The 12,928-nt window shown below is 51.6% G+C and overlaps 1 protein-coding gene across 15 annotated transcripts in view; it reads right to left on the bottom strand.

Annotated features, from left to right (window-relative positions):
• Positions 1-12,928, bottom strand: part of MECOM (MDS1 and EVI1 complex locus) — a 341,358-nt gene that overhangs the window by 46,973 nt on the left and 281,457 nt on the right. The window contains exon 1 of one of the 15 annotated variants that reach the window (XM_075761605.1): positions 1,643-2,228. The exons of 9 other annotated variants lie outside the window; for them this stretch is intronic. Coding sequence is in view for 2 of the 6 variants with exons in the window: in XM_075761597.1 (XP_075617712.1) it covers positions 815-1,027 (213 nt within the window). In the remaining 4 variants the exon portion in view is untranslated. Of the gene's footprint in view, positions 1-814; positions 1,148-1,642; positions 2,229-12,928 lie in introns of those variants that run through there. 5 more of the 15 variants (XM_075761602.1, XM_075761604.1, XM_075761601.1 and 2 more) reach the window with 5 other exon arrangements.

The following is a 12,928-nucleotide window of genomic DNA, read 5'->3' as shown; positions in this document are numbered from 1 at the left end:
ATGCTCCTCTGGTGAGATGATTTTTTTTTAAAGAACAGTCAGAATACATACATATTAATAAAAGGATAATAAGTGTACTAAAAATGTCTTGACAAACATTTACATGTAATCGAGATGTTGTCTAATTATTGCCAAGAAACACTATGTTAATTTAAGAAGGATCTGATTGTTTTGGCACTCATCAGTGACTATTTACATTTTAAAATATTATTTTAATTCAATAAGATTCTATCAGGGAATATAACAAAAATTATTAAAATAGATGGTGTTGGCTCCATCTGAAGTTTGTGTTTTGTTTCAGGATTTACACTGTTTGCAGCACCCATTTAGTCGTTTCGTATTTGTTGCACTGAACCAAACTTTACTCGGTAGCCAGAGTTATTTATCTTGTTTTAACGTTACACTTCCCAAACAGCCCTTCTGTGCAACACTTAAATCACTCCCCTTAATTAAAGCAAATAATAGAACTCCCTATGCCAAACTAAAGAAAATAAATGAAAAACAATGTAAACGCTCATGCAAAACATGGCAGTATTCAATACATACCAATAAATGGTTCCAATTACGCAGACAATAAACAAATATAATGAGATTGCTTGTGGACAAGCTAAAGAGGATGTTCTATTCTAATATTATGACAAATTACTAATCATTACGTACCACTGAATATATCATTATTTATTTGCAAGCTTTACCACCGGCCTATCCTAAACTTTCCACAGCATCCCAGTCAGCTCACTGCTACGTTCCCAACTCCTCCGGCTTGGCACCGGCAGCAAACCACCCCATTTGATTAAAAAAAACCAAACCAAACCTTCAAAAACGCACGCCCCAAACGAAAAGCAAAGGGAGAAGGAGGTTGTTTCCCCGATGGGAAACGTTTGTATTCGCGTCCGGCCCCAGAGCACTTTTGGCCTCCGAGCTGAATGGACGGGAACCCCGGCATTGTGTACCAGGCAGTTAATGAAACCCCACGGAAGTTTCCTATCAAGGGCTCACAATATGGCCAAAGCCCGCTCACGTTCATTAATTAAACGAGCCCCGCAGACAGCCGCGCTCCCCGCGGGGGCGGCCGGGCCCGGGGGCAGCCCAGGTACAGCGGGCGCTGCCCGGGTCACCGCCCCCAGCGCTGGCCGCGGCCCCGCCGCCCCCGCGGGTGGCAGGATCAGGCCCGTCCGTGGCGGGAGCGGAGGGGGGGGGGGTGCCGAGTGCGTGCTGCCCGCCGAGCATTGCCCCGGGACAGCCGCCTTCCTCGCCTCCTCCCGAGCAGCCTTTGCCCCCCCCCCCCCCAAAAAAAAAGGGGGGAAAAGCGTAACCCCCAGCCCCAACCGCCCCAAACCCCGGCGGGGCCCAGCGCAGCGGCCGCCCGAGCCGAGTTCCATCCCCCGCGGGCGCGCGTGCTGCCCCACCGCCCGCCCCGCCGATGATTTTTTTGGAAAGGGGGGCATTCAATTTTCCCTTGCAAAGCAAATCCCGCTCTGCCCCGAGGAGGGATGGGGGGGGGGGATGTCACCCCACCCCCCCCCGGGGCGGCGGAGGAGGGTTTGCCCGGGGGCCGGCGGCGCGGCGGGCACCGACGGGGCAGGGCGGCCCCGTCCCGGGGGGCCGTGGGCAGCGCCGCCGCCGCGCTCGCCGCTCTTACCTTGTGTCGCCGGGAGCCTGCGGGGGTAGGGGCGGGGGGGGGGGGGGGGGGGGGAAGAGGGAAAAATATCCTTCAGGCGGCTGGAAGCAACATCTTGGCGTCAAGCGCGGGCGGAGGCCGCGGCCGTCGGGGTCCGGGGTTGCGGCGGGCGCTGCGCGGGCGCGGTGCGCTCCACCATTTGTCGGGGGGCGGCGAGGGCCCGGGGCGCCGGGCGGGGAGGGCGGGAGGGGGCTGCCGGCCCCGGAGGGCTCAGCGGCGGCGAGGCTCGGCGGGTGTCTGCCAGCTCGCCATCACCTTCCCCTTTCGGCCCCTCCTGGTCTTATCGGCTGGCTTGGTGTGTGTGTGTGTGTAAAGAAAGTTATCGGGAGAAGAGGGGAGGAAAGGGAAAAAGAAAAAAAAAAAAAAAAACCAACAACCCAAAAACCACACAGCCCTCTTTAAGGGGAGGGAAAAAAAAAAAAAAAGAAAACAACAACAAAAACCCCACCGCACACCGCTCAACAAAACAAACTTCTTTCACTTCTCCGCCGGGGATGGGAGAAAAGTGTGCGTGCGTGGGCGGGCGGCTCTCCCCCTCCCCACCCCCGCAGCCTGCCCGCGGCGCTTCTTCCCCGCCGCACCCCCGGGCAGCGCCCGGCCCGGCCCTGCCCGCCCCCCCTCCCCGCCCACCCCCGTCGGGTCCTGCCAGCCCGCCGCTCCTCTTTCGGGCACTGTCTCTTTAAAGCGGGGCAGCCCCGGCCGCGCCGGCGGCCGCCCCCCCCCCCCCCTCCAGCCCCCCCCCCCCCCCCCCGTCCCGGGCGGCGGCGGCGGCGGCGCTCCCGGCGCGCTTAAAGCGACAGCGGCCCCGCGGTCGGGGGTCACCGCCAGGTCGCGGAGGAGCGGCCCCGCCGCGGGGGCTCACCGGCAGCCCGCGGGGGCGACCCACCCCCCCCCTCCGGCCGCATCCCCCGCCCGGGGACGGCGGGGGGCTGCCGCGACGGTGCGCGGTGCCTCGGGGCCCTCGCCGCTCGCCTCTATTTATACGCCGGCCGTCCCCGCCGCCGCCCGGCCGCTCGCCCCCCGCTCCCCGCAGCCGGGAGCGTCGTCGCGGCGGCCCCGCAGCGGGACTGCGGCGAGCGGGGAGCCGAGCCGCGCTGCGCTCGCCCCGACGGCTTCTCCCGGCGCTCCAGGAGCCAGCGCGCCCGGCTCGTTATCTTCGTCATCGCCGTCACTGTGGTTATTAATAATAATTTTTAATGAAATGCAACTTTTTTTTTCTTTCTTTCTTTTTTTTTTTTTCCCCGGCCAATTTCCCGACGACCCCGTTTGGTGCCGCGGAACCACCGCCCCGTTTGCCGGCGCTTCCTAAACGATTTTTTTTTTTTTTTTTTTTCCCCTCCTTTATTTATTTGGTAACGAATCCCATGAATGGAGCCGGCGGGAGGCTGGGCTCTGCCTGCCGGAGGGGGCAGCGGCGGCGGCCGGGCCCGCTCCCACCCGCGGGGCAGCCGCAGCCCCCGCCGGGCTCCGGGGCTCTCCCGGCGGCGTCAAACGGCCCCGAAATCCCACCGCAAAGTTTGGCACCGTCCGGGCTAACTACGGCAAGATACACGTCTATATGTGTATTTTGGGGAAGAGGGCAGGGAAAAGAAAAAAAAAAAAAAAAAGAGGGCTGAACTGTATCTTTTATTGCACGATCCAGAAGTGCCACCCACTTTTTTTTTTTTTTAAGTGCAAATATATTTCTCAGACTAAAAGTCGATTTTTCTTTCCCGGGGGGCCGGGGAGGGGGTCGGGGAAGGAGGGCAGGGGGAGGGCGAGAAGCCGGGTGACAAGAGATGATGATTAATTCGTCTCAGCGGCCTGTTATCTGTGACATTGAACTGTTATTTCAGATAATAGCTATTGTTCGAGGCGGGGAGGGGAGAGAGAAGGAAAAAAAAAAAACAAAACCGCACGCAGTGGTGGTAGGTAGGACAGGAAAAAAAAAAATATAAAAAAAAATCCTTTGTCAATAACCTCAAAAAACCTGGTGGGAGATTCCCATAGCACCCGGGCCTGAGAACCGCGCCGCCCGCCCGGTTTGCCGGACCATTGATTTCCTGCCCTCCCTCTGCTAGCCCATTGTTGGAGCTTTTTTTTTTTTTTTTCCTTATTATTATTTTTTTTTCTCTCTCTCTCTCTTTTTTTTTTTTTTTTAATTTAGCCATAAATTGGACCGGCTCGAGCTATGAGCTGTTCTATTTTCTTCCTGTCAGGATGAGGGATTTGTTTTATGATGCATTGTGTATTAAATACAAGTAATCTGGGAAACTGATTGCTCGAGCCCATAGCCCTGATCAGAGGCCCCGATAGGAGCCGGAGCCCCCCGCCCCCCCTCCCGCTTTGCCACAAAAGGAGGAAACGCCGGTGGATAAACAAAAGGGCCTCCCGGTACCGGCAAAGCGGGGCCGGTCGGCACCGGGGCTCCGCCGCCGCCGCCGCCGGGGCGCCGCCCGAGGCCGCTAGGTGGCGCTGGCCGCCGGGACACGGACCGGGGCCGCCGCGGGACGCGCCCGGAGCGGGAACGGGGCCGGAGCGGGGGCGGGCGGTGCGCGGCTGCGGGCCCGGCGCTGTCCCTTTTTGAGGGGGGGGAAAATAAAAACCCCACCCCGGTTTTGGTAATTCCCTTTCATGCGCCGCTCCCGGCTGTACCCCAGCCCGGGCGGAGGGGAGCGCGGCCCGCGGAGAAGGAGGAAGAGGAGGAGGAAGGCACACGTCCCCGAGCCCCAGCGGTTCGTGGCGGGGCGCGGCGAGAAGCGCTGGGACGGCGTTGAGGGGCCAGCCGAGCCTCACCACCCGTCATCTGAGGGGACACTGGAGCTACACACACATAGATATTTTTCTTCTTTCAAGCCAGAATCTTATACGCGTCTATAGCTTTTTCTCTCTCCCCCTGGACGGTTTGGTAGGTGCTTCAAGAGGCCCAAATATTTCCACGGAGTCCCTTTTGCAATTGTTTATTTAAAATAAGTCACTATATTAGTGGAGGCAGTAAGGAGTTAGTACTCAAGTCTGCTAGTAATTCCCACCAGGCTGTAAACTGATGCCTCTTTTAAGCCTTTAACTTCATGGTCGTCCCAGAAGTAAAAGTTCTCATAATGGAGACCCTATGGGCATCGTGCATTCCAGCACATCATTAAAGCAAAGCAAAGCAGCTCAGCCAAAGCCAGATGAAATAACTGCACTGTCCACTTTTAATGGGCTTCCCGTGGACAAACACTGCAGAGGACAATGGTGAAAAATCAGACAAGTCGCTGGCGATTTTTTTTAAATACCGTAAATGTTCATATTAGGCTTAATATTATCCTTACATTTATAGAGCAAGCCACTTCATAACCGCATTTTTAAGTGGGGTTTAATGTTATATTTCTCAAGGTGACTAAACACAACATTGAGCATCCTGACTAACACCGCGGTGAGTGTTTAAAATACTGGGCAAGCGTATCGAGCGGGGAGGGAGAAAGGAAAAGCAAAGCACAACAAACACACAGAAAACAACAGCCCTCCGACATACCCAAACACTCCGGGACAGACCCAGGAAAACAGCGACAAGCAGGAAAGGCGACACAGTTTCTGCATGCTAATTCCTCCTGCCCCGCGTTGTGGATATCGACTTATTAAAAAACCATAAAATCAGGCAAAACCACAAGTGTTGCTGCTTATTTCAGAGGGAAGAGCCGGACCTCTTCCGGCCCTCGCCCAAAGGAGTGGCGGTGGGCATCACGGTGCTGCCGTGGCCCCCCGCGCCGGTGCCCCGTCCCTGCCGCCCCTCCTGCCCTCACACGCTGCCGGGCTCGTCCCTCCCGGCCAAAAGGCAGTTTTCGAGTGAGGGAGAGGAGGAGGAAATTAAAGGTAAAAAAATGTAAATAAAAAATTTCCCTTGGTCTGGAAATGGGCCCAACTGAAAGCATGTTAATCTCCACCTCAGTAATTTGGTTCTTCTGGAGAAGACAGAAGCCCTGCTGCTGTGCCCTGCACTTCATAAATCACGTCTTTATGTGGACAAGGTCAGGGCACCTAACAGCTCAGACATGGGCCTTTGCAGTGGCTCGGAGGGCTCCGGCATGTTTATTCTCTCGCACAGATCTCCGAGGAGCAGTCCAGCACACTTCTAATTACTTTTGATTATTTTCATTTGCTCGGGTCAGGCTGGCTTTGCCGGCACTGCTGGAGGGTGGGTTTCCTCCCCCTGGCCCGCCTGCGGGATGCAGGGGGATCAGCACTCTGCCGCACCCGGCACCCCCTTCCCCAGGGCAGCGCGGGGCTCTGGGGACCCCCGGGGCTCACCCCGCCGGTGGAGGGGGTCCCCTTTCAGCAATTGCAGAGTGTGAAGCCTGAAGCCTCCAGCTGCAGTGAAGGCACCCAGCCGGTCTGTGCCCCCCTAACCAGGCAACAAGGGGCATTTGCTGGTCTGAAATGGGGAGTATGCAGAAAAGACACAGACCCTCCACCAAAAATACTGATTGCTTTCAGGGAAAAAAAATAAACAACCCCATATCCTTGCAAAAAAAAAAAAAAAAAATTAGTGTGGTGCGTGTGCAGGCGGTAAAAAAGTTTAAGGACCTCTGCGACTCCCATGGGGACAGGGCTGTGCTCGGGGAGCTGCAGAGCACACGCAGCCCCCAGCCGTGCACAGAGGCAGCGCTTGGTTAGGTCTGCTCTCCTCCCACCGCTTTGTGAAACCCCCAGCACGGCGCTTTATGGCTGGGATAAATAAATACGAATTTATGCATGACTCCCACGCGGAGCAGACGCACGGCAGGCGCACACGCATGGTGCTGGCACGCTGGTAGGGCCCAGGTGCAGGTGAAGCTGTCCCTGTGCTCCCATGGGTGCTGCTCCCCCACTTGCACCCCCTCGTACAGTCTGGAGCAGCCGTGATGCTGCTACTGGCAGAAGCCAAACTACTACCCAAGTACTGAGCAGAAAGGCTCCACTTTTTCTCTCCTATTAAAATCCATGCTCTAAAACACCACATTCCTTCCTACCCTGATCTGAGCTTGACAGCCTAACTCCTCTTTCTCATCTCCCGTCATCCTGGTGTGAGCAGGGTCCCAGCAGACCCACTGCCCTCATGCCCTGCCCAGCTCTCATGCATGCAAACCCACCGAGCACCAGAGCAGGCACCCACATGTGCGGCGGGTCCATCAGATCCTGCCGGTGAGGGTCCCTGCATCCCTGCAGGTGTGGGTGCCGTCACAGCTGATTGATGAAGGGAAACTTCCTGAGCAGCGGCTGCCTGGTGGGAAGGAGTTTTCTGGCAGGCACAGAGCTGTGCTGCCGGGGTTGGATCCTGAATCTTTTTGGATCTTTGGCGTCACTGCGTACCAAGAGAAGAAGGGAGATTGCAGCAGATTTACCTTCTCCATCAATAAGGAGAATGTAAAAACGGGCCAGTGCCCAGTACCCAGCTGCCTGGGTGAAGTTCCTCCTGCCTTGGGGAGGAAGGCTTGGAAACCCTGTAGAAACTGCCCTTCCTCGCAGCAGAAAGAGATGTTATAGCACCTTACTGCAAACAACCCGTGGCCCTCGCAGCCAACTCCAAAATGTGATGCTGAGGGATGTGATGCTGCTTGTCCACCCCCCCCACTGTGAGCACGCTCCTTGCAACGGGAGAAATCTCCTTGTTTTCCTCCTCCAAGTCTTCCCCAGGTTTCCCTGCCAAGGCGTGTGCTCTGGCACTGGATGCTGAGGACTGTTGCTGTTTTCCTTCGTAATGTTCATTACTTCCATTACAGAAGAGCCTGGAAGCCTCCAAATCCAGGCCGGGCCCTTCTCGCACTCAGGGTTACTGCACCCGCAGGGCAAGACAGTCCCCGCTGGGCGAGTTTGGCATGAGTGTGCGCTAGGATAAAAGTCGGGGGAGAAACCCGCGTTAGCTAGCTCGTTTTAACACCAATTTAAGGCAGCAGCTGATTGATGTGGGTGGTGGCCTCCTGTCCACCCAGAAGCTGTGTGTTTTCCTGTGCTTTACCTTTCTCGAGTTTTGAAAGCAAGCCAAAAATTCTGGAGAATCTGGGAAACTCCGTCGGTGACGCCCTTATTCTGCATTTCTCTCCACGTGCTGGGGAGCCTGGAAGGACTCTTTTCTCTCTTAACCACCCAAAGAGTAAAAGACCTTGAGCATGGCCTTCTAAAACCTACCAACATGACTGGAAAAAAGTCTGATTTGTTTTTTTTTTTTTAGCGCACTCTCATCCTTGCCAAAATACAACTGAAGGAATCTATACCGGGCTTATACCTGCTCCTGCTCCCACGATTTGCTCATCCACAGATTGAGCAGTGGGACCCCACGGACTGAGGCTTCATGGGGGGTGGCCGGAGGCTCCCACCGGATGAAGCTGCTGCTCCTCTGCCTAGAAACACAACTTTTTTGCAGAAGCTGCTCTAAAAATGGAAGAACTCTAAAAAACACTCCCTGAGAAGGCACCATACCTGGGGAGTAGAAAGCACGGTAAAAGGATTTTGCAGACTTCCTTTGTATGTATGTGCATAAGAATTCAATGGGGAGCCATTAACTCTTCACTTCCTCCAAATTTCTAATTTTCAAGCCTTTTCATTTGCCGAGTAGTCTGAGGGCCTGCTTTAGAAGACCTTTTCCAGCCCCAGAGCCCGTCGTGGCATCGGGAAGAGCCAGGCAGGAAGGGTGTGTGGCAGCAAGCCCTGGGGCACCGTTCGGGTTTCGGCACTACCCAGAGTCTGGTAACAGAATTTGCAAAGCAAGAGGATGGAAAAGAAAATACCAAAGCAGGGAAAATGCCAGGCTAAAAGGGATTGGAAGGGTTAAACAACAGAACTTTACACTACAAGAATTAATGCGATGCATAGCAGGTAATTCTATTTTAATAATCAATTTTAGGAGTGACTGGCTATTTTCAAAGCATTCCTATTGTAGCCAAAGTTTTAACTAGGCGTACAAGAGTGGGCATAAACACCTGCGGACTTTATAAGAGCAAGAAGCAATTTATCACCCAATAAAAAGTCAAACACTCATTTTAAAATTTTCAGGTTTGCATTTGCTGGTTTAAATGTACATGTGTGGATGGTTCTAGCGGAGGTTCAGAAGAGGCGGATACACATCCTACACGCAGAACCACACGTGCAGACAGCCAACATAACCAGCTCCCGCAGCGGGGAAGGAAAATCTGCCTGAAAGCATCAGTGTTACAGTTTCATCCCACCTACGTTTCGTATTAAACCCCTTGTGATGATCGACTGGAGTTGTCTAAAAGCTGAACTAAACAGGCATTAAGTCAGCTGGCATATGAAATTACTGCAATTCGATTTTCAGATAAACCACAAAACTTGATGAACTAATATTGTTCCAGCTGAATTAACTCATCATCCCTGGGAGGAGAAGGTTGCGGAGGAAAGCAAAGGCTCTAATAGCGACAATTAATCCTCCTCCTATTGCCAGGCGCTTGCCTACGAGCGGAGAGATACCCTGCTGAAGGCAGGCTAAGGATCCACGCAGAAACATCGCTGCCCTGCCAAGCTCTGACAGTAACGTTAGGTATTTACACGTGGGTAGGAGAGGGAGAATTCATCGTTACGGGCTTGTTACGCAACTATAAATAGGTTAGAACCCTATCAAGAGTTCACGTCATTCTTGGTAGATAAATCCAAGGACTGAAATTCAGGAATACTAATTTATTCAGCCGGTGGAGCAGCATGCAGGGTTGATCCTTATCCTGTGCTCAGGCAATCTCCTCGGGATTAAGTCGTACAGTGTTTGGACCGCCGGTGCCATGTGAGTGGGTCAGGTTCCCCGCCATCAGTGGGCAGAGCTGTTTGTGGGCACCCACCCTGCGTGTGGAAACCGGGGTCCTGACCGGTAAATGCTTAACCAGCCCTGTGCGTGCACAGCAGCCCGCCTGGGCGTGCATTTCAAGTGCTGCTCCACATAAATTAGTCACACATGGGTAAAGGTGCCTGATTAATTTTGAAAAATCTTACTCCGAGAGCTACCTGGTTTGCACTAAAGAGATTCTGCACAACAAGGAGATTTTTCTCACCAGGAAAATCTCTGGGGGAGGGGGGCAGCATATATTTGATACAGGTGTCAAAATAAACCTGTCCTATAAGCAAAAAAATGTGTGTCGATCACAATGGGTTATTAATGAAATAGCTATGAGCATCAGCATATCCTTGTGGCAGATTTCTTTCATAAATGAGTTGAACATTTTCCAATTTCAAGAAAGTGCCGCTACCTATAAACTTGGAAATTAAGGGCTTTTTCCCCTAAGACTCAGATCCCTCAGGGCACTGGTGTTCTGGCATGTATCCCTTATTTGCTGAAGAAATTTCAAACTTGGTAATTTAGCACCATACTGATAAAACAAAGGAGAAAAAAAAAGAAAAAAAAGCAGTTGGGCATGCGTGCATGTGAAGGAGGAGTGAGGTAAGTGGTACAGCTTCAGGCGTTTTTTTCCTGTGGCTTTTTTATCCACAAGTCATGCTGCAAATTTTGTGTGAGATTCATAGGAAAACATTCCCAAGATACAACATATAAGATGCATATCAATCCATAAACTCAGTTTTGCAGATGCAAAATGACCTGCAGAATTTGAAGGAGGATGGAGACTGTTTTATAACCATTTCTCTATATAACTTATTTAAGCCTAAGATGTTGGGCTAAATTTGCCACTAGCAGAATTATGACTATTAGTATTATTAGTATTACAGCAGCACCTAGAGGCCCCAGCCGAAACTGGGACCCTTTGTGGGTAGAAAAATAATAAACATGAGTCTCTGCCCTGCAAAGCTTACAGTTGGCATGGACGGGATTAAAAGCGTGCTGGATGGGAAGATTATCATTTTGTTCTGACAAATGTAACATAGAGATTTGCTCATGGAGAAGATCAGTGGTGGGCTGGGAAGGATCCTCGTGCAATATTTTCCCATAACTTTCATTCACCGAGAAGTTGCTTTTTACTCCTTTCCTTTGACTGCAATGAACAGAAACTCCTTTCTGCCCGCTGGTGTTCACGGTTTCTCATGGATAAATAGGGGGAGCCTGCTTGGTCTCTGCCAGTTAAAACAGCTCTGCATGTTTTAATATGGCTCATCTGTAGCACAAATTGTACTATATCGCCCTTTTTAGCTAGGAAAATATTTTAGCTTTGGAAATGAGCAGTTGATGCTTTGGAACAGATCTTTAAACATAAGCACGTTGTGCTGATTGGTACCATAAATGAAAGCTCCTCCTACAGAAACAGTTTTGGGGAGGATACATAAAACTCTACTTTTTTTTTTTTTTTTTCCCCAGGAGAAACGTGAAACGGAGTTCATGATGTCAAGTCTTGTTGCTGGGAGTCACCTAGCAATCATGCAAGTGCAGAACATCAGATGGATCACGATCCCCACCAGGCAGAGCAGGGCAGACAGTGCCCCAACCACAGCACCGGCCGCTGCTACACCTCGCTAAGTGACTGCAGGGCACGGGCATGTGCTCAAGAGAGGCTGCAATTTTTGGGGTCCCTTGAAGCAAAATTAGGCAATGTGTTAAGAATAGATGTCCTTCCACCAGGAAGGATTTCAGAGAACTGTACAATCTGTATTGCTAAGAATCCAGTATAGTATGTGCCAATATGGCACTTAAGGTCATTTCTTTCCCTTTATAAAACTCTTCCCTAGTGCACCAGGTACGTCCTTCGGGCCAGGTCCTCACACGGGGCAAAGCAGGAGATTTGCTGAGGTGAAGGGACCTGTCATGGGATGTATCGACTGAGGGAGGTGGTCATCTCTGTTGGCTTTTGGAGGAGTTACAGTGAGATCGGGGCCTGGGAAGGTGGTCACGTAGTCACCAGGGAAGCACCAGCAGCTCCAAATGCTGAAGACAGCACTGACATAAGACAACTGGCTACCTTGGAGCTGAACTGGTGGCCAAAAGTATCAATCAAGCCCAGACAGAGTGCAGTTTCCACCCGGAATGACTGTGTAGTCCCAGGATTGGACAGGACGCTCAGCCCAGACCCGGGCTGCCCCAGGGCTGTAGCAGCTCCGAGGAACTGCTGCATCTCCGGACAAAAGCCAGTCCCAGATCCAGCCTCCGTGGAGCTCCAGCACCGGGTGGCTGGGGCAAGGTGCTGGAGCACATCAGGGCTGCAGTCCTGGGCAAGAGCTGGATCAAACCAAAGCGTGGTGCTGCTGGGAACCTGCGGGAATCGCAGGGTATGCCAAATATTTGTGCATCCTGTCATTTTAACGTAATATTTGTGACACCTCCAGAAATAAACTGAAGATAGAAGCTCTCCTGCCAGGCACTACGAACAGAAGTTCAAACCAGTAGTGTATTACGTGAAGGAAAACCATCAGCTTTGGAGATAAAGTACAAATATATGTTACAATATGAATGACCACAATTTTCCCTAGTGCTTGTGGTATATTTAACAATGCTATAAAAGATGTGAGTGCTCATTAGCACTTCAGAATTACTTAATTCTTATTTAACTCACTGAGTTAATTCATGAATTTTGTCTCAAACAGAAAACAGTAGGCTTAGATTGAGGTGGTTGTGAACCAGAAAATACTTCTACAGAAAGAAGAAACTGAATTGGCGTGAATGATTTATAAAATGTGAGGGTTTCATTCCAAAATATCATTTATATGCCCAGAAATCTACTCAGCAAATCCAATCCAGCAAAGGAAAATGAACATTATTAATCCATGAATAAAGATGGCAAGGAATTCTGCCCCAGTTTCAGACTATGCTTGCCCACGTATGACAAGTGACTGGTCTGAAGCTTTTTTACACAGCTTTTATTTACCCTGGGCTTACTACGCAAAATGCGGGGACAAAGAACACCACAATAATGTCGAAGAAAGCAATTATAATGACAGCTACTCGCCACATCGAGAGTTAAGCACATCCTCTGTTAACATATCTACCGGTGGGAAAGAGGGAGGAAGGTCAACGCCAGATGCAAAGACTGACCAGAAACCCCAAAACCCCAGTAAATCCTTGCTTCTTTTGATGCCCTACAGCTCCACCAATTGAAGGGGTACAAAAAGAATAAAATAGAAATGGGATGTATGTGAATGGGATATAACAAAGACTTTGTTGTCCTGAGTTTCCAACCAGCCACACAAAGGATTTGGTGACCACAGGTGATGTTCCAGGTGATTCATTGCAACTCCTGTCAGTAGCCAAGTGGCCATGGGACACATCTGAAGTGTAGTGACCTTGGCTTGTGTGAGCGAGGCTGGTAGTAAGAGCAAATGGAAGCTAAAATGAAAGGTGTATATTTTTAGAAGAATTTATAG

This window comes from Balearica regulorum, chromosome 9 (genome assembly GCF_011004875.1).
Source record: "Balearica regulorum gibbericeps isolate bBalReg1 chromosome 9, bBalReg1.pri, whole genome shotgun sequence".
NCBI classification, from domain to species: Eukaryota; Metazoa; Chordata; class Aves; order Gruiformes; family Gruidae; genus Balearica; species Balearica regulorum.
Note: the sequence above shows the minus strand (reverse complement) of the source record. Positions and strands in the feature narration are given on the sequence as shown.